This window comes from Micromesistius poutassou (genome assembly GCF_964030765.1).
Source record: "Micromesistius poutassou genome assembly, chromosome: 16".
Classification (NCBI taxonomy): Eukaryota; Metazoa; Chordata; class Actinopteri; order Gadiformes; family Gadidae; genus Micromesistius; species Micromesistius poutassou.
The window spans coordinates 14,786,119-14,808,676 of NC_140286.1; the positions used below are offsets into that span (position 1 = coordinate 14,786,119).

A 22,558-nucleotide genomic window follows, 5' to 3' on the forward strand; every position below is an offset into this window, starting at 1 on the left:
ACGAGCCCTGTAAAGGCTACATGAACAAAATAAAGAGCAGACGAATACAAGATGCAACAAAAGGCAGGAGCTCAAGTAAAAGACAATAAAAACACAGATAAAGTAAAAGATTTTATTTAAATTAGAATAAAATGCACAAAATAACTAGGGCCCATGTGTAATAGGCTCGTCAACTTCAAATCTTTCTCAAACAAGGATACTACTTCATGCGAATACTTTATAAAGTTGATTATAAGCACTTTAGAAAAAATAGATATCTACATTGTAACATAATGAATGACATTACAAGATCCATTTCGCTCCCCAAATAACACCTATGTAGAGTCTGTACATTTCCCCAACAATAATAAAAAAGGTAACATTAGAGAATAGCTTCTCCCTTTATCTATGTTCTATGAGAGCGTAATGGTGTGAGTGCACATAGAGAAGCCTTGGCTGAGACCATTAGGCCAACATGAAAATAAAGGACTAGAAAAACAATAACATTCCCTATAAAAATCCAAATTGGTCATTTACTAGCCAATAAAACCCTGTGGTCCATCCCATAACAGAAAGACCCGGGTTTGGTTTTCAGTCATTCCACTGTGAGCCAACCAAACAGGAACGGATGACTCTGGTGTACCGAAAGCTTTTATCACAGCTACAACACTGATCTGGATGGTTTGAAATGAAGGGTTTTGTAATATTTACCACCCCATGTTCACAGAAAGTACCAAAAACGTAAAAAAGAAAAAAAAAAAAATACAACCCAATGAAATAACAAGACGGATGACGTGGTTGTGATTGGTCAGAGTCCTGGAGACAGAGTGAGAGAGGACTTTATCCCCGAGTGAGCACGATGGAGTCAGGCAGTGGAGAGAGAGGAGTGTAGAGAGATAGAGAGGAGCTGGCGAGAGGCCCCTTTGTGTCGTCGATATAAAAACGGTTAAACACGCATCGAGTGAATGACTTTAGGGCCACTAGGGAGCAGGAGGAGGCAGCCATCAGGAGCCCGGCCGGGCAGAGGGGCTACTCCTGCGCCTCCTTCCCGGTCATCTTGTACAGCTCCGTGGGCCCGTCCACGTGGGTGATGGTGGTGGTCAGCTGGATCTCCTCTCCACTGGCGCCGGTGTCACCTAACACACACACACACACACACACACACACACACACACACACACACACACACACACACACACACACACACACACACACACACACACACACACACACACACACACACACACACACACACACACACACACACACACACACATTTTTGCAGTATTGTTAGCTTGGGAGGGTAGCATTACTCTGCTTGTTTATATGAACATTATCAAAACAAATATTCCGAAATATACCAGTATACCAATACAATAATCGATCCGTATTGTTCATGAGTGATTTATCCTCCTCATACCATCCTTCTCCATGCAGAACATGGATGGTTTTCATTAACCAACCCTCCCCCGCCCCTTTTCCCCCCCTCCTCCCCTTTTGGAAGGAAGCCTGGAGTCCATTAGCTACAATGACTTGGACCACGGCAGTCGCCCCTTCCCCTGGGGATACGTTTGTTCTCCTTCTCTAGCTAACTGTTCCCAGACAGGTATCCATTAATGAGGAAATGTATTCAGCCAGCTGCTTCTCTGTATAGAAACATGTGAACTCCAATGTATCCAAGAAGCTGGTACAACATCAGAATGTAGGCAATACCGTGGTGCACAGTGCAGAACGTGTGGGGTTTCATAAGTTGGGTTACAAATTAAAGATGTAAAACTATAACTACATGGAGTCACAAAAACAGAAAACAAAGTTTAGTTACAGTGTTTCAGTTACTTTTAAATCACCACTACGACGCCCATTGAGAGGGGTGTGATTCCTAAGGATGATCTTATGGACCCCTTCTTATGTAAAACCCCCCAAATGAGCCCCTTCACTGCCACCACCCGGTTTACTAACCAGGACACACACAAAAATAAAATACAATAAATCATGGCAGGTCTTTTTTTATATATTGGCAACCTAAAATGTATTTGTGCTTACTTCTTGTGCCTCCTTACATAGGGATGTAGGACATATGACACAGGCCTGCACTGGCGTTAAACTGAAGGATTTGTTCCAATTACATTGTAGCTCATAGCAGTGATTTATGGCTCGCTGTGGTTTGTGACGATAGCTCTGCGTTGCTGCTCTTCCTCAGCCAACGGGACAAACCCTCCCACCTTCTGAAAGCCATGTCCCGCAACGCAGAGGTTTGCCGTCTGAATTCAGGTTGGAATTGGCCTCTTAGGAAAGGGGTCAGAGAAGTTGGGGGGATTGGGCATTTGCATACCAGCTGAAAGCTACAAGGTTTAAACCCAATGCCCAAAACCTTCTTGTAGGCACCATTGAGCAAGCTGCCAAACCCTCCTCAAAGACATGTGTCCTATTCCACTAAGACGCTTCAGAGAAATGCAGACTTGTGCCAAAAGACTAAATAGTAAATACAAGCATGGAGGCATGTCAGATCTACCTGTTAACACTATATACACACCAGTGGTCATCAACCTTTTTAAGCCCAAGATCCCTGACCTCAGCCTTGGTGAAAGGCAAGATCTACCTATTGAAGCGTTGCGAGAAAGAACACAGCCCAGATTTTACTTCCAACTTAATACCTTTTATTAGGCTAATTGTATTTGAATTACATTGGCTTTGGTCCAACTTTCAAATTGATGCAACCAAGAAAACACTGTAACAACAAAGCTAGCTGTCTTGAATTTTACAATCTACCTTAAATTATTAAGTTTCATTCTATAATTTCATTCCAACACAAAAGAAATGCATGAGGGCTATTTTCCATTTGTATGAGGAAATTATTTTGTTCATAGTAACCAACAACAAATCATACTTTATAATAATAATAATTATACATTTTACTTGCAGTGAGCAGATCATATGAAGTGCTATTGTTAACTGTAATGCTCAGTTCTGATTATATTATTATTATTCTATATATTACTGTAGAAAGTAACTATTTCGCTATTTTGTTTAAATGCTCAAATGTGTCAAATAATTTGGACCCCATCTCCACCCCTCTTTAACGGAACTCAAAATACATGTGCATGGTTCATGTGCATGTGCATGGTCATGGTCATGGTCATGTTCATGGTCATGTGCATGGTCATGGTCATGCACAGAAGCATGGAAGCATGCAACGTTGAATGATGTTTGAATTACTTGACACCGACGTGGAGAGGTACATATATCGAGGGCATAACGTGCATTTCACGATTACTCGTTCCAATAATTTCTTGGAGGGAAAAGTATTGGCTATACTTCCATTTAAAGAAGGCTATTTTTGGATTATTTGGGCTCGCCATTCCTGCTTCTCGTTGACTCACTAGTGTCATTGTGTGTCCGACTTTGCGTGCTTCCGAATATATAAACAACACCCGCCCAACTCTACATCTGATTGGCTTACCGTGAAATGTTACTCTACCTCAGCCAATTGTCCTGGTTAATGCGATTGTCTCGTGCCCAATAACAAAAGAAGAACAAGAAAGATAGAGAGATAGAGATAGAGCGAGCAAGAGAGAAGTGCTTGCAAAACTGAACACTGCCATATTTTATATGTATGTAGTTTTCTATTATTTTTCGGGAGCTACAGGGAGAGTCTCAACGATCTACCAGTCGATCCCGATCGACGGGTTGGCGACCACTGCATACCATTGACATTCTAATATTGGTCAATTAAGAAAACCAAGGATGCCTTTGAGCTGGCAGACGTACTTATGATGCACTGGCCACCGGACTGGTTGTCTCCGTAGCGCTTGTGTGACGGCGCGTACAGGAACATGATGGCGAAAACGTAGAGGTTCCACATGCCGTAGATGCCTGTGAAGAACGCGCTGTTCACCTCCAGCTTGTGGTCGCCCCAGTGCCAGTGGCCCTCGCTCACCTAGAGAGGGAGACAGAGAGACAGACAGACAGAGAGAGAACAAGAGAGAGACACATAAACAGACGCGCACTAACTGACCAAATCACACTGCTAAAGCAGCAGATGGGACTCTTCCTCAGGGTGTTTCTAGAAGGCGTGGAAACTCTGGATGAGGCCCAGACTCACCTGGCTGATGATGAAGAAGATGACCGTCATGGCAGCGCAGAACAGAGTCACCAGCATGAGGAATTTGAACCTGAAGATCAGACCCTGTGTGGGATGACGAGAAACGGGTTGAGAACACTTTCTATAGGACGGCCGTCTTCTGAGTTCCAGACATGTGTTAATCTAAAAACAACTAACATGTGAGGCTGAGAAAAAGCAAAGAATATCATCAATATTGCAAGCTAAATAATTATACAATAGTCTAAGAGCTGCACAAGCTAGTTGAAAAAAAAGAAAATAAAATCAATAAACTGGACAGAGGAGAGGAGCTTTACCAATCAGCTCTGGCTTTAGTTTAAAGCCGTACCCTTCGATCTATTCAACCCTTTAAGGCTTGGTGGATCAGACAGACACACACACACACACACACACACACACACACACACACACACACACACACACACACACACACACACACACACACACACACACACACACACACACACACACACACACACACACACAAAAGAGGTAGCGGAGAGAGAGCAAGACACTGTACTATATTGAAATGTTTGTAAATATAAGTTACTACTACACACATTGTACAATAAAAAATTATGTACTTGTGCCTTTTTTATTTTACTTATTTTTTATTATTTCATTTTATTGTAAGCCTGTTTCAATGTGAAGCACTTTGAGTCTGCCTCGTGTATAAAAAGTGCTATATAAATAAAGTTGCTTGCCTTGCCTACAAACAACTTCATCGATATACATTTTTTATTTTATGTTTAACCTTTTGTTTCATATTTGACCTTTAATACCCCAGTACAGTCAGTAACGCCTACAAATGAGTCAAGAGTCATTCTGTGACACAAGTACAGTTTAATTGACTCATCTAACCCTCAATTTGTACTGATAATCTATGTTTCACCTTATTTTCTAACTATTTTATAGTAGTTTGTTATTTTTTCTTTGCTTTATTTTTAAACTGCCAATAAAGCTCTTTTGAAGTTAAGCGACAGAGGTTTAGAAAGACAGAACAAGGCAGATGCTGCCAAATAAAACACCCACCTGGTTAGTGGTGAACAATATTGCCATATTGTTAATGAATAATGCAATACCCAGGGCAGCTACTTGCTATAAGCCATATACCAGCGATGGCTTAGGGCCCCCCAAGCCACCAGGGGGCAAAAAGTACATTTTCTTGCATCGTTTAGTAATTTCTTTGGTCACAAAATGTAGCTCATCTACAGCAATTCTTAAAAATACATTTCAGAACGAATGAAAACAATTCTCCATCTCACTGTGTGGAAGCGTGCACACCCGCCCGTGCTATGCACCGTGGGGTGTGTTCGTTGAGTCGACCACGGCGCGGACACTTGCACATAGCGGCTTCAAGCAGGCTCTAAACCAAACACAACCACGCCCCGGAGCGCGACGGCGTCTCTCCGCGACTTCATCGGAATAATATCGCCCTGACTTTCCCCCGATATTTTGGGGTTCCTATTGCGCAACGTGGCATCACAACGCGGGTATTATTGAGTCAGTCCCCCCCCCCCCCCCCCGCACCTCGTAGTGCAGCCTCCGGGCCTTGGACATGGCCGGCAGGGACGACCGCTTTCCGCTGATGTTGCGGAACACCTGGAACACCATGAAGCACAGGAAGAGGAAGTAGAGGCAGGCACAGATCCCCGCCACGATGATGAACGCCATCTGAGGCGACGCTCGGTTAAGGGGAAAGACTGGCACGGCGCCGGAGGGACTGGAGTACAAGATACAACGTACAATACTAACAATAGTGGCTCTCAACCTCTTTAGGTCCTTGACCCATTTTTAGGGTTGATATTATTCATTTTACAGCATCTTATTTGCATCTACAACTGCCATAAGCAAAAGATATTTTTTAACGAATAATGCATTTGCCGTCACAACACTTTTAGGCTTTCCTTAAAGCGAGAGAGCCCTGTAGACCCTGGTCTGGTCTGATGGGGCACTCATGATCCTGCTTGTAGAAGCTGAATAAAATGTCTTCCAGACTCCACACGCCACTTCCAATTAAATGTCAAAACCCACATCTCAGCCGATACTGTTTATGGGTGCTGGGCGACAGGGTGGGTGGGGGTGAGGTTGGGGGGTAGAGAGCAACGAACTGATGAATCTTGCATCACCTTGGCAATAAGTAGACCCTTCTGCACACACACACACACCTTACTAGATCGGACAGCACGGAGCTGGTTGTGTACAGAGTACATTCCAGGTCAGAGAGAGAAGAGAGAGGGTAGGGGGGGGGTTGAAAGATGCACAATTCCACAGAAGTCAACAGACTTTGAATCCATTTCCTGGATAAGGTATGATTCACGTAAGAGTGCGACTAGTGAGGTCTGCATCAGAAGAGTTTGGTGACAGATAGTTTGGTCTCTACATTATTTAGAGTAGACAAAATTTGGCACCGCTGACTATTTACAGTGAGAGTCACAGAGTGCTTTGATATAGCGTCTATCCTCAAAGAGTAAACAGACAAACCAATCAACCCCTGACACACACACACACACACACACACACACACACACACACACACACACACACACACACACACACACACACACACACACACACACACACACACACACACACACACACACACACACACACACACACAGTGAGGAAGGATACGGCCAGCTCCGTTCCAACGTCTGAGGCCCAGATGCTGTAGAAGGGGTTGGTGAGCTGGACTCCCCTATTGACAAAAAGACAACATTAGAAAACATTTAGCAAATCCTATCCTTAAAGGGCTAGTGGCTAGAGTGTTTGAATCTCAGCATACAGGTTCTGGGTTCAAACCCCAATGTCAGCAGCCTACCCATACTTGCTCATTAATTACATGTGAACGAGAAAACACACTGAAAGTCCCTTTGATAAAGCACTGACGTCAATGAATATTAAATAGCATAATCACTTAACTTAAAGCATTTAAAACGGGTACTGCAGGCTAAATTCACACTATTGTAAAGAGTGGTTCCCTGCCTGCCCCCTCCCCCCAGAACAGGAGCTAACGCAGGTTTCCAGGTTGAGGAAACTGAAGCAACACGGCACAAGATAAGCCGTCCACAACATTACACTTTAAGACTAGCACAATTATTCTATTCGACGATGAGGGTTAGGGTTAGGTGACAACGATTACTAAACTGTGAATGTACGCTAGTGCATACATTCACAGTTTGTTTATCGTTAGCAAAATATAACCCGATTATGATTCATCCATCTTGAAATCCTCCCTCCGAGCGATCCCCATCTTTCAAATGCAACTACAATATTTGGAGTAGAATGTAGGACACTCTTAGGTAATCAGTTCACTAGCTTCCATGGATTCAGCACGCTGCATTTGTATGCTAATTTGTTTCATATCTGGCAACCCTGTGTACTCCAGAGTATACCGAATCATAACACAGAGGCCAAGACTAAGAAGAACTTGGCCTGTGTGACTTCAAAAAGGAGAACATGCTGGTTGTAGCATTGTTATTGGAGAAGCCAGTATTTCAACATTTTGTTACATATTGGACAAACTGCACACATAAAGCTGAAACTGTGGCCATTTATTGTTACCATTCAAATGCATTCACGACGGTGCCATTTAGAAAAAGCCAAGTAAAAATTCTGAACCATTAACCAACATTAACCACGGGGCTGGCCCTCACCTCTCGCACATGTCGAAGATGAACAGGCAGCAGGAGCCGAAGACGATGGGTCCCACCTGCTTCCAGTAGACGGAGAAACGGTTCCTCTCCGTCTGGTCCTGGACACACGACACAAAGTTACTCCCAACGTATGGGGCGGCATGTGGCTCAGGAGGTGGAGCAGGTTGGCGGGTAACCGGCAGGTTGCTAGTTCGACCCCCCGGTTCCTCCTTAGCCGAGTGTCGAGGTGTTTCTGAGCGAGACGCCCAACCCTGGACTGCCTGACGAGCCGGCTGTCGCCCTGCACGGTGGACTCCGCCGTCGGTGTGGGAATGCATGCATGCAATGAATGGTCTGAAGAGGACTGGTGAAACGGCAGCTAGTGCATTTAGACCAAACGTGAAAAACAAACGTAAGATAAATAAAAGGGACCCACAGCCATTGACACCGTTAACTAGGAAGGGGCCGGGTCACGTACCATGAGGTGCTCCCCGCAAAAGATGATCCAGAAGGAGAGCAGCATGGAGTAGAAGATGCCCTGCCGGATGTCTCCGAAGAGCAGCATCCAGGTCCAGTCGAAGCCCACAGAGAACCACTCCACAGGGATGTTGATGAAGGTCATGGAGATGCCCAGAGCAAAGATGACCCTGGAAGGTACAGGAAGCATTTCAAATGTTACCAGACTGCGGTCTGTAGGCGGGTTCGGTGACGAACAGGTTAACCCGGGAGGCTCCGTGGCTCGACCCGCTGGTTGGCTAACCGCGTAGGCAGTGAGGACCCAGGGCCCATCCCGCCTGAGGTCCTGCGCTACATGTCATCACCTCTCTTCTCCAACCCACTTTCCTGTCTCTCTTTCATGTCCATAAAGGCACAAAAAGCCCATCTCACACATTGTCATACATCTTATTAGCAATATTCCTACACTTATCACAACCTAAAGCCATTCAATTACATACCAAATATTACAACTGAATATTGCAAATCGTTTCAGTGGATCAAAAATAGTGGATCCACAGGCCAATACAGGACAAAGCATCAGGGGAGGATGTTTATGCATGCACAGAAAAACACATGACTCAACAATATCCACCAAGCGAGGATGAGAGAATTGTTGAGTTGCATAAAAAAAAAAAATGGAATAATGTATAAAAATAATTATGACCATGACACACACGCTTCATCATAACCTGCACTCCTCCCAGGTAACCGAGTTAGTCAGTATGTGACCCAAACACTACAGACAACAGCAATGTTCCCCAAAGGAAAAGAGTCTAGACATATCAGCGTTCAAGGCCAAGTGAAGAATGTTCCCGCCTCATAATCAGAGCAACGTTCCTGGGCAGACCTCGGCTTCAGGTCTCAGCACGATGCGAACTGATCAAAGGATAATTGTACATGGAAGAAACGGAGGGAGGGCTGGACGGTGAAACCCTGGTGACAGAAGTGAGGGCTGAGAGGGAAGCTTCAGGAGGGGGGAGGGAAAACAGTATACGTATGTAGGCACATTTATGTTCAGAGTACAGGTCTACGTGAGATAAGGCCTGCTGGGCGTAGCAGAGAGCAAAAAAGAGAAAAGAATAAGAACCAGGAAGCCTCAGTGTTTTATCCCGAAGTAAAAAGAGTGAAACCACATTGGATTGGTATGCAGAACATTTAGAGCAACACACACACTAAACCAACTTGCAGTCAGTTTTGACACAAGCCCGTCATCTTAAAGATCCCATGGCATGCTACTTCATGGATGCTTTTTAATATATATATATATATATATATATATATGGCACGGTACCATGCGCTAGTGTTTACAGTGGAACACTGAACACTCCAGGTGCTCCGGCGGGAGTCCTGGAGCTCTATATCTAAATAATATCATATTATATATAGATATCTATATAATATTATATATATTATCACGGTCAAAAGCTGTTTGCACCTCCGGATGATATTATGAATCTCAAACGACTGCGTCGAGTTCTCAGATGCCTCTGGTTCTTCCACGTCAATATTAAGTACAGACTGAACCGCGAAATGGAGGAGAAAGGGATTGTTGCCCGCGATTGTTGCCCGAGGTTGTCTCCCGCCAGAGCCCCTCTGCCCGCCGGAGCCCCGCTTCCCCGTTACCGCGGCAGCGGGGCTCCGGCGGGAGACAACCCCGGGCAACGGGCAGCGGGGCTCCGGCGGACAATCCCTTTCTCCTCCATGTCGCAGTTCCCAATTCCTTCTCAACCATGGCCGAGATAACCCCCACTACGAGTCTCGTTGTGGAAATACCAGAGACCTCAGAGAACCCGACGCAGTCTTTTCACCAAATGGGAGCTTTATGCAAGCTTGCGCTATTGTGTTGCGTGTTATGCGCCATAACACCAACAGCAGAACGGTTATCCAAATAACACTTGCATCACACACACACACACACACACACACACACACACACACACACACACACACACACACACACACACACACACACACACACACACACACACACACACACACACACTTGTCAGGCCAAATTCTCTGGGCGGGCAAAGCAGAGAAAGGGGAGGTAACCTGGCCCCATATGACGACATATGTGTCCAGATCCCAAATCGACCCGTTTGAGCTTTCATTTTTTCCAAAGGTGGAGCAAGATACCTACTGCTCGTTTTACACCTGACGCAATTCCTAGCCACCGGGGGACCATAGGCAGGCTAGGGGAACGCATATTAATGTTAGAAAACCTGATAAAGTGAAAATTTCATGCCATGGGACCTTTAACAAACCTATTTATCCCTTCAGACCCCAGAGTGCTCCAGACCCATGACATCATTGCCTCTGCTGCCACTCAGTGCATTTTAAAAAGGTCGAGGCGGCTCCTGCTCTCGTAGCACCAGCCACGCTAAAGCTTTTACAGCATGAAATAATTATTGGCCTTCACAAATAGGACGTGAGTGGCACTGCCACTGTCGGTCGTCTGGGAATCACATCTGTGGAAGACCGAGAGGATGGTTGCGTGTATGCGAGTGTATGTGTGTGCGTTACCGGCTAGCATGTCGCGTGACGTTTAACATGCTTGGCTAGGTCTTTCCTGTAGCGCTCGTCACAGACACACGATGCCATGACTCTGGTTCTTCCCAGCACGCCGTGGGGGTTGGCTAGACACTAGCGCTACTTTACTTTACACCACATGCGACATTCTGAGCATGCACTCCAGTGTGTGTGTGTGTGTGTGTGTGTGTGTGTGTGTGTGTGTGTGTGTGTGTGTGTGGGTGTATCTGCGTTTAAGAATCTAAGAAGCTTGTTTACCGCTGATACATGGTCCATCATGTGGACTTCAGTGACAGGACATGTTTATTCATCCCATTATGTAACCACAGAATCTAGTATCACATATAATAACAGTCCCTTGTATTGTTGAACACCATATCCTCCATCAATCTCAAAGAAACCATATAAACATACAGGAGCTTTGATCAGTGCTAAGTTCTCGGAGCCCTTTAACCAGGGAGCCAGATGTACGTGTGCAGTTCCACACTAAGCAGATGTTCTGAGCCGGGTGCTTCTTCAGGGGCGTGAAGAGAGACGGTGTAGGTTTGGGGTCAAGAAGCGTGTGGTTTACTAATGTGTGGCACAAAGTACTAGTGCAAGAGTTGGCCGTTCATTTTATGAATATTTACTTCCACATGATGTATGCAGAGAATTATTTTAGTCGCCATCAAATTCAATACCAGTCTACTATGCAAATATGCCAGACGAGATAAACGATGAAGAACAAGATTATGGATCGTCATGGATGGATCGTTATGGATCGAGCTTCGAAGGAAGAGAGTGCTAGTGCAAAGTAGTGAGAGAAGAGGAGCGACTAGTTAGAAAAGAAATCCAGAGAGAGAGAGAGAGAGAGAGAGAGAGAGAGAGAGAGAGAGAGAGAGAGAGAGAGAGAGAGAGAGAGAGAGAGAGAGAGAGAGAGAGAGAACAGATGGAGGGAGAGAAGAGACGAAGAAGAGATGAACTAGATGAATAAGAGAATAGGTAAAGAAAAGGGGTTAGAAAAGGGTGAGAATTGGTGTCATACTATTCTAGCAGCACTAGAGAAAGAGAGTGAGCTGAAGGGGTGAGTCTTACTTCTCCAGCAGAACGGGCGGCCGGGTCATGAGGGTGATACGTCTCCAGTACCAGATGAGGATGATGAGGATGCTGGGGGTGAGGAAGGTCTTCATGGCAAACCACACCTTGGTGAAGCCTCCGTTCTGGTGGATGCCCTGCAAGAGAACAGCAGTGTGTCACCGCGTCTCATAGCGCGTCGTTTCACTAATGTAGCGTATACCGCTGTTAGGGTCTACCTCGACTGTCTGGAATGATCATTTCATTTGAATAACTAGTACGCATATTCTGTGAATGTACTTTTATCTGTAGTTTTGATTGTTATTAAAACAAATTATCAAAAATAACACAAGTTCTAAAAGTAAGAATAGTAAGAATTTAGAATGTTATAATGTTTGTCACATGGCTAGCTCTCACCTTGAGGAAGCAACATCTGTAAATTGCAGGGATCTTAATTGGTGTATAATCCGAAGAGAATAAGAACTGTTGTGTTTTTGTTAGAATGAGACACAACAATATCTACTTTATCTACATACAGAGTGGTCCTCTACGCTGGTTTACATCCTGTTTCTACAGTAGCCCAGAGTGGCCAAACGGTTATCAAAAGCAACCCGTCACGTTCCGCAGTGTACGTAAACATTGGCTTGCAGTCGCCGACTGCCATAGAGATGAATGATCAATACATATAAAACATTTAACATTAACACTGTTTATAGTCCATTCATGAACAGTCATTTTTGGAAACATACAGTCCGACCGACGCCGACTCACCACCAGCTGGATGTCCTTGATCTCCCCGATGCCCACGTTGATCTTCTTGCGTTCGTGCACGGGCAGGCGGATGTTGAGCAGGTAGTACTTGTGGGAGACGCTGCCCACCTCCATGAAGGGCAGGAGGTCACACTCGTAGTAGCGGCCCTCGTTCTCGTAGTTCTGGAGGACAACAGGTCAGGATTCATCCCATGAAAGACACGGACCCAGCGGACACAAGGCGTCATGGTTTCGTTGTGGAGTACAGAAAATAAAGCTTCTGTATTGGTGGAATGAAAAAAATAGACATTTCTCTAGCGTGACGAAATCCCCCATATTAGAAACAGGAGGCTCTAGTGGGAGGAGGGATCTTGTATGTAAATTGAAGAAATGTTAGCTGGAAATTTAGCTGACATTCGTTTGTACACCCAAGATTGTTAAAAATGATACCAATCACATCTCTGGCCCATTGCGATAACTTCAGAATTGGTATGCCTGAAAAGCTCTATAGTAAGTCTTATGCATATCTCACTTGTCTTAACGCACCAGACAGCAATAACCTAATCACGCTTATGAAAACATAACATTACTCAAACTCATAACAAGATGAATACTGAATTACACTGATCTCTCTCTTACTACAATGCAGTTACTCAAACAACATGGCCCGTTTACCACACCACACTTAAATGACCCAGATCGAACAGTCATTTCCTCCAGTAGGCCCACGCTAAGCAGCTGACAACGCTCCTCACCTTGGTCGTGGTGAAGTTACATTTGAGTTTCCTCTGCTCCAGGGAGTGAGCCATCTCCGTCCACTCGCTCAGAGTGTCATCTCTGTAGGCCAGGCCTACGTCCACCGTGGCCAGGGCCCCGTCCTCTGGAGAAACACCAGACATAGATAGTCAAGATCAGAACTCACCCTGCCAAAGTATAGGGGGCTGCACACATGACAACAAAGCCTCGATAACGGCAGGTGAACGAGGTCGTCCTGGTGAGGGAGGGGTCTCAGGAGAAAACAGAACAGCTCGTGTCAAGATGGATGCATTCATAAATATAATTACTACAAACTAGGGCTGCACCATTATGTCCGCCATGTATGTGGACCTACATCAGCCAAAATGATGATGATTTTGGAAGATAAAAACCAAAACCCATCATATTTCCGGCGCAAGTGGCTGTGTATATACACACACAAGACATTTGATTATACAAATTAAGGTTTTTATATACATCGACCTATAGTAGCTTATGAATATCTTTTGGGCAGAGATATTTTAGTACATTCCATTCCCAAACCCTGTTCATCCCCACTTTTTAATGTTTGCGGCCACCAGCCATACATGTGCATGCAAAGAAAAGCAGAGCTTTGTTGTTTTTCTAATAAGCTCAATTGGTGATTCATAATGTAGTTCAAAATGCTAATACTTGTATTTTTTTTTATTATCATATTTTAAGGACAGAACTCAGTCGCCTGCAGAGCCATAACACCAGGGGCCGTATTCAAAAAAAACTTTGGGCTAAAAATAGGTCATAAGTGGCGAATTTAGGAGTAACTCCTAAAAATAATGGCCGTGTCAGTCTTAAATTTAGGACTCCTATTTTATTTTACTAAGAGCAATTCACAAAGTATTTTAGGCCTAAAAGTAGCACCTAAGTCTAGGAGAGCTTAAAAGTCCTCGAGAGGACTCGTAATTCACTAAGACCTATTCACAAAGAATCTGCAGCAAGACAGAATGCTTTGGAGACAATGGAGGACTGTGAATTGATAGAGATAAATGCAATTCGATATTTAGTAAAGGGAAAATGCAACTTTGCAATGCCGACGATTTAGGAATATTGCAACCATCAGTCAGCCGTGCCATAAATCAAACCATCAACGCGCTCTCTATAGTCTAGACCACATATCATCCAACAGTTTTTCCGGTTTCCTTTGGACAATCAGCAACTCTAAAGGATCAAAGCCAACTTCATGGCAATCGCAGGTATGCCCGGTGTGGTCGGTGCTATTGACGGGACGCACATCAAAATCATTGCGCCGTAAACAAATGAGGACTCAGTCTGTGGCAGCTTTTTGAGAGGCACCATGTACCAGCTGGATGTCACTTGAAACTCTTGACACCCTATCTCAATCCACAACCAGGAGCACAGTTAAATTATTTAAAAAATTTATTAAAAAATTAAAAACATGTTAGTGATTACGGATATTAGGCTTAGGCCTATTCGTAAAAAACATCATATTGAATCCATGTATGGTTTGATCTTTGAATATTCAGATTTAAAACCAAATCCGAAAAACCAAAATAGGACTCTTAATTGTTTTTTTGGATTTGGTTTTAAATCAAAATATTCAAAGAACGAACCATACATGGAATGTATTGGCTCTTTGTCGTCTTTTATTTGATGAATCCATATTTATTATTGTTTACTGTTTACCTCCATGTATGTTAGAGCACACAAATATAAATATAAAATATGAATCCCCAAATATAATCCCCCTCCTCTCCAGCACAAACTGGGCCAGCAGTAGCAATGGTCCTGGGACCAGTTGGGCTTTCGCTTGCGTTTCATGTTTTCTTTGTCTCCGCTTTCATTCATCATGATAGGAGGACTTGAACGGCGGTATGTGGTGATATTTAAAGTGTTTAAGTGCTGGAAATATTCTCATTGGATAATAGTTTGCAGGGTGCTTTTAATTACTTCCTTGATTTAATGCAATTGACGTATTTTTATTGTTTGCTTTCTCTCTATAACGTGCATACAACGTCATTATCGTGGTCTGCACAAACGTGTCATCATGCGTGTATTCTGCTAACTGCACTGTCCATCACTATTTGATAGGACTTCATTTGTAGCCTAGGCTATTTCATTATTTTTCGTTGATTTAGTGGGCACATTTGTGTGAAGTTGCGGGTGAGTTTCAACGAGACTGCCGGCACAACAATCAATCACCGTACTGACCGCTTCTAAACTCGTGCACGAGAATCGACGTAAGGGGGCGTCACTCTTAGTTCACTCTTAGTGATTTATCCTTAGTATGAGTAGGTCTCAGCGGCTTTGTGAATTACTTTTAAGAAAAAAACTCCTATGTAAAAACTTTTAGCGCGAGTTAGGAGCACTCCTAGCGGTAACATAAAAATCTTTGTGAATACAGCCCCAGAGCTATATCGATACACCCTGACGAACAGGCGCTGGGCACGGCAGTCCTGGTGGTGTCCCTCTCTAAATCAAGGTAGTGTGTTTAGACGGGGCCATGAGCAGGCAAGCTCAGGAACTCAGAACAGATCCGACGCCATTCAAACTGTATCTTTAGATCGCATTACAAAGGCAAGTGTTCCCCTCCACCAGCAGACCTTAAGAGAGCCTCTTGTCCAGTATGAAACACGCTGGCACCCACAGAAAGAAACCCGCTGGCCTCAACGAGGAGAGGGGGGGTGGAGAGAGAGGAACGCACAGAGATTTATTGGCAGTCAACTTTGTCTGTATTGCCCCTCTCTCATCCTCTCTCTCACCCGCTCCTCTCCCATTGGTCTGGGTGATTCCTGAATGTTACGATTACCGCACGCAAACATACCCACCCATCAATCCGGCACTCATCACCACGGAAACTAATCCTTCTCAACAGCTGTGTTGTTGCTGGACGCCTGCCAGGGGGGGGCAGCTTGATTCGAAGGTAGGGGTGAGACAGGTGGGTGGAGCTGCTTCAGAGGTCACCAGGCATGGTGAACACAAGATAAGGCTTATTAGCTCCGTGGAGACAGGGGGTCTTCTGTTCGGGGTCTTAGCGGCTCACCTCATCCAATCAAAGGACAGAATTAGTTCATCTCCGTCAGAGAGTGTTGGCTGGGGTCATTAATGTTTGATATGAATGCATGATTTTACAAGCAAGTGAGAGAGCGACTATGAGATGTTTTATCTGTAAAAAGGCATCAAGTGAAAAGGCCAAGATTCTGTGGTTGGGATCAATATTTTTCTAATTTGTTTGACATTTCCCATGATTTAAAAGGGTAGGAGCGATCAAGGAAAAGTAAATATTGAACGTCTTCGACTTAAAAAAAAAAAATCTAAAAGGCATCAAAATGGGAACAATGATATATTCCAACTATATTATTATTATACTGTATGTATGCAATTACCAAAAATATATATGTAGGAGCAATAAATAGGGATCAATGATTTTCTAAATACATCGTCACATATCATGTTATAATGAGATGTAACCCAATCAGGAATAATGGATGAAATAAGGTACGGTTATTGTTTTGAAATAAAATCGAATATTCATATGAAACCTATCAGCACATTATTTAACATTAGAACACACTACTAAACTATGCATGTATTTATTAGTTTTTTTTCATTTAATAACGAATACAGTTGAAATAGACTTAGGTCTATTTCAAGACGTTCGCCTTCGATCAAACCACCCAACCAAGGAAGTAGAGCACCCCGGTGGCTGACACGGTGTCCAGTGCACCGTGCTGTTAGCCCACTGGGACAAGTCAAACACCGGCTGGAGACCCCCAGTCTGATGGGAGATTTGTCCAGAACCAAAATGGCGGCCACAACGAACGAAGCCGTCATTAACGTGACACGCTGACAGGTGTGTTCATCAACACTTGTCCCCCGACCATCCATCCATCACCACTATCCAGGATCACACACGGGCGAGAGCCCGAACGATCTAACATGAAGCACTGCCTCGAGGAATTGGGATAGGATCGGGGCGACAGATTTCCCCTGAGGCCATTAACTATGAAACCGGGACACACTTCTCCACTCTCTTCCATCCCCCTGAAGTTATCCCAGAACAGCCCCCCCCCCCCCGCCCCCAGAGAGCCCCCAGCACTAACACAGGAGATCCATCACGGTTAGCACTCACCCTCCTGAGTGTCACTGGGATTACAGCGAGAGGAGCCACATTCCTGTGAGTCGCTCAGGCTTTCACCCTGAGAGGACTACCGACGGCCAGCAGCCCGACAGGACACACACACACACACACACACACACACACACACACACACACACACACACACACTTTACCATTTAGAAATGTAGCAGTCACTATCCAATGACTTGGCGCTTTATCATAAGTGAGTCATTAATGAGCCGTTAGGAGTTATGAATCATCCCTGAGACATGGCTGGCTAGTGGTTAGTGAGTCCGACTACGGATCCACCAGCCTGCCCCCTAAAACACGTGGCTTCATAAGAAACCCTTCCTAGAACACTTTAACGAAGTATCAAACGAGAGCCACACCGCTCTGCATCGACGCTCTGCGGACGCGTGTTCGAGCATGCAGACGCGTTTCTCGTAAAGTGCCCAAACTGGCGTCAGGTAACGCACACGCTGCCAGGAGGAGAAGGTCTGCGTGAAGGGGAAGCGGGCCTCACCGATCTGGTTGTGCATCTTGAAGGCGATGTCGAACTGCAGGATGAGCAGCATGAACTGGAACCAGGGGCTCATCTCCTTGTTGGGCAGCGGGATGTGGACGGCAAACACGATGTTGTTGGCCTCGATCTTCTTGGCCATGGCCTCGTCGAAGGTGCGGATGGTCTCGCACTGGTTGGGCCCCCAGGGCATGAACCACTTGGTGCTCTGGTGGCTCTTGGCCGTGTCCACGCACTTGGTGGCCAGGTAGAAGACGGCCGTGGTGGGGCTCGGAGCTGAGGGAGAGAAGAGGACATTCATTAATGTTTTTTTATACATTAATGAATGGGTGAGTTCATATTTTGCGCTGGGTGCCTTTGTACAGGTAGACTGCAGATATTAAGGCTGGCCGCTCAGACCGTTTCGGCTGTGAGTCCCCTAACGCCCCTAAACAGTCAACCATCACGCTCTATAACATTTGAACGTCCAGATCTCCGCAGAAGCCTCACAACCGATAACTTCTGCAGTCCTCCATGTTTGAATCCAAAGCCAAGGAAACACACAAAGTGTCAAACACCTTCAACGACGTCTAGAGATGCAACTCCCAGCGAGGTGTGGGGGCTTTGAAGTGTTCTGCGAGACTGCACGGAATTTCCCCAAAGTTATTTTCAGACGGCCATTACACTGGCTATACACCCCCAAAGAGAGTCACGGGCTGAGCTGATGGTGTGTTCCAGATACCTCGGAAGTGGGGAAATCTCCCAGCTTTCTTGCGGCATTTCTCGGAGGCACGCCCCCTTTTGGTCGTGCCCCGTTGGAATTCTGAGAGTAGACCGAGCTCAGTGATGACACTCAACAAAAATGGCTGCGCCCGTGAAGAGATTTATTTTCTCTGTATTTGTACCACGTTGGTCATTTTAATGTCGTTTTTAAATGCTCTTACACACTTGATTACATTGCTACTTTATTCCGGTCACCAATGCATTGCACGGTCTTGCTGTGCGTGCAACACAATGTAAAGTTGTGTCGTCCGTTTTTCGAGCTGGTTTGCTAAAGAGGCTAATGTAGCTTACAATAACAATGACTAGCCAATGACATGACACGATCACAAAGACGAATGGAAACGCTATAACAGGAAATGACGTCACAAGTGAAACTCGGAAGGCTGGTGTCCGAGGCATCTGGAACACACCGTGAGATTAGGCCTTGTAGTGTCTGGTCAGAGGATATCACCAGTGCTGCACTGAGGATCAGGCATTATAATGCTAATAGGAAACGGCCCCGACCCCCTGCGGTGTGGGCCCCTGACACACAGGGAGAACAGGACCTGGATCCCTGGGCTAACTTTTCTGTTTCATCAGGATCCTGAATGATTCCTTGGGGAGAGATTCAGGCCCTGGTTTTCTAAAATGGTGGACTGGTGGCTAAAGGAGGAAGGTTGCATTGACAAGGCTGCATATAGCATTTAAACTGGGCACAGTGAGAAATGACAAAACATATTCCCATTTTATTCATATTATTTGCTAATTGCAATACTAATCTTCTTGCACTTGGGTGTGCTGACGAAAAATATTTTAACTTGAGGTGAATAAAGTACCCATCCATCTGTGCTTTACTACGCAGTTGTCGCTTGCCTTGTCCTAAGAATTTCACTGCCCAGTATGACCCTGTGTTGCACTGTACATTTGACAAATAAAACACTTTGACTTTGAAGAAGCATTAATAAGACCCCTAACTATCACAAAAATAACCTTTTTGGTTGTGACGATTAGCCTTTGCAGTACATCAGTATATAAATCGACCTTGCAGGTTACAACAACCTATCAATGCTGTACTTGACCACACATCGCAGGTTCACTGAAGAGTTCAAGGAGAACGATAGTTCAAACAGATGAGCTGTAGTCTAATCTATCCATCGAAATGTTATCAGTCCACATACACCTGAAGTAGTAAAACAAACCCACACCAGAGGGAAACTGTTGGCTTTGACAAGATAAACTTCTCACTGTTCACCAAAGACACCGTCGCAAACGAGTGTGTGAGATATGTTCATCCACCTGTTTTGGTAAAATCGACTTTGTTTTTGCCACTATTCAACTCAAGCAGAATGATTTTCACACACACACACACTCTAAAGCGACCAGCTAAGTTGGGGACCCCCTCAGAGTGTGGTTATTCAGTGACCCCAGAGTCCCGCGTCCTAGCGGCTCCTTCAGTCTGCAGCGCAGTGGGTCCACGACACTGACCCCTGACCACATGCCGTGATCCGGGGCTTGTCGGGGAAACAAGAGGAGAGAGAGACCAACCGTCTCCCTCCCTCCCTCCTCTCTCTCCTCAATTACCCCCGCCACCCCCGGCCACTGAGCAAACACAATGGAATCCGGCTTCATTAAAACCATCTCAGCTCGGAGCGCACCCAACAAGCTAATTTATCACCTGCCATTTACACAACATGGGGTCGGCCAGAGTCTCTCACACACACACACACACACACACACACACACACACACACACACACACACACACACACACACACACACACACACACACACACACACACACACACACACACACACACACACACACACACACACACACACACACTAATTAAAAATACCTTGTGAGATTATTCAAATACTGAATACTATGAATCTCAGGAAGAAGCAGTCGGTGAGTTATGAGAGCTACGTGGAGACATGGAGTAAAATAGAGAGACAGAGGGAGAGTAAATACTAGTCTACATTGACAACCAGCTCCCCGTTTGTCAATGTAGCCTAAGCTCAAAAACTATGCTGTTCTTTCAGCATTTAGCCCAGAGGACACACACACATATTTAATACGGCCTTGACTTCCGTGTGTGTTGGATTTGAAACAAGTTGACAGCACCTCTCCTTGAGGCCAAAGATAACTTTGACAGCTGAATGCACGTTGTGCGCTTCACTCTTTCTGTGTGTGTGTGTGTGTGTGTGTGTGTGTGTGTGTGTGTGTGTGTGTGTGTGTGTGTGTGTGTGTGTGTGTGTGTGTGTGTGTGTGTGTCACAAGGACAGAGGAGAGCATTTTAATATGCCGGAAGGGGGGACAGGGATTGGGGGAAAGGGGAAAACGGAGGGAGAAACAGAGTGAAACAAAAGGTAGAGAAGGATGTTGCCTGAGGCTGCGGGCAGCCAGACATAACATGGAAGGGGGGGGAGGGGGGAAGGGGAACATTCGAGGTTGTATCAATGGGATGTCGCAACAATTAATGATGTTAATTGGCAGTAGGATCGCGACAGGTGATGATTCAGTGATGTGGTTAATGCGAGGAGCTCTTTGTAGCCCGATCAGGTTCTCTTCACAGAGATGACGGTGTTCCGCACGCTGCGTCTAGCACACATACCTCCGTACAAAGCAGTGATTTAGCTCCAGGCAATCCATGCAATGTGGCCAAAACTAAGTTGTACAATTACATAGGGAGCTGATACGACTTTAACGTAACAAAACCCCCCATCGTCAATGAATGCCACGGTAGTCTTCTCTAGTGCAGTAAATAACGTGGAGTTAACCCTTAAATAGCGTTACCCGTGACAATAGTTTGTCAATCCGTGCCAGACATGAACAAGAAACCTAACTTTCTTCAAGAGAAAGTATACATTTCCCCCACTTCAACCAGTCCCTCTAGCTTTAAACGGCACATTTAACACAAAACAAATAAAAGTAAGGGCAAAAAAACTTGAGCGCTTACCAATCAGACCGCCGACCATGAAGGACAACGCCTGGAACAAAAGCAGGATAACTCCGACTATCACCAACTTTTTGGTGCTCATATTCTCAATAATAGCCCCCGCCATCGTGCAGAAGGGTAAAGGAGAACCACAAAAACAAGGCGAAACGGGCCGATTTCAGCAGCCCACTACCGGGATCGAGGAAAGGAGAGACGAGAGCCTGGTCCCCGCTGCTCCAGCCTTGCTCTGCCTTTCAACTTCGAAGGAGGAAAAGGGGAATCACATGACCGAATAATAGCAGCCAGCTTATCCCTGCACACACACACACACACACACACACACACACACACACACACACACACACACACACACACACACACACACACACACACACACACACACACACACACACACACACACACACACACACACACACACACACACACACACACACACACACACACACACACACACACACAGAGCACTTCAGTAGAGAGGGCTGTGGAGCGCCACCGCATTGCAAAGGAAGGTTGGCAATGCAGGTTACTATGTCATTGAATGACTGCTATAGTAGCGCCTTGTTGTGCGGGTAACCACAAGTCTATTTCAATATATTGGTAGGCCTACGCTTATATTTTATGTTACGTTCATCCTAATCCGCTATATGGATGTAGGCCTAGTTAGGGAAATCGTGTAGTAATTTATATTGTATATTATAGCCTATAAATGGTCATTTTAATCGTATATTGTTTGAGAAGATTGAGTTCTTGGCATATGTTTTGACAGGGAACCAAAAGTTACATAGTCTTACTTTGGTGAACATTGTGGTAATTCTCGGGTCAAAAGACAATTAATTGAATAATGCCTACTCCATCAACACTTCACGATCCTTTTCGTAAATGATAAGGTCAGGAAAATCTGTA

The 22,558-nt window shown here is 45.0% G+C and overlaps 1 protein-coding gene across 1 annotated transcript; it reads right to left on the bottom strand.

Moving 5' to 3' along the window:
- Nucleotides 1–98: 98 nt before the first annotated feature.
- On the bottom strand, nucleotides 99–21,858 carry wls (Wnt ligand secretion mediator). The gene is made up of 12 exons (XM_084480886.1): nucleotides 21,656–21,858; nucleotides 17,958–18,230; nucleotides 13,320–13,444; nucleotides 12,586–12,747; nucleotides 11,836–11,972; nucleotides 8,213–8,381; nucleotides 7,756–7,853; nucleotides 6,734–6,797; nucleotides 5,630–5,773; nucleotides 4,082–4,165; nucleotides 3,748–3,916; nucleotides 99–1,115 (listed from the first exon to the last, which is right to left on the bottom strand). Exons 1-12 carry the CDS (start codon nucleotides 21,759–21,761, stop codon nucleotides 1,009–1,011), a joined length of 1,638 nt encoding a protein of 545 aa, XP_084337012.1. The 5' UTR covers nucleotides 21,762–21,858; the 3' UTR covers nucleotides 99–1,008.
- Nucleotides 21,859–22,558: the final 700 nt, after the last annotated feature.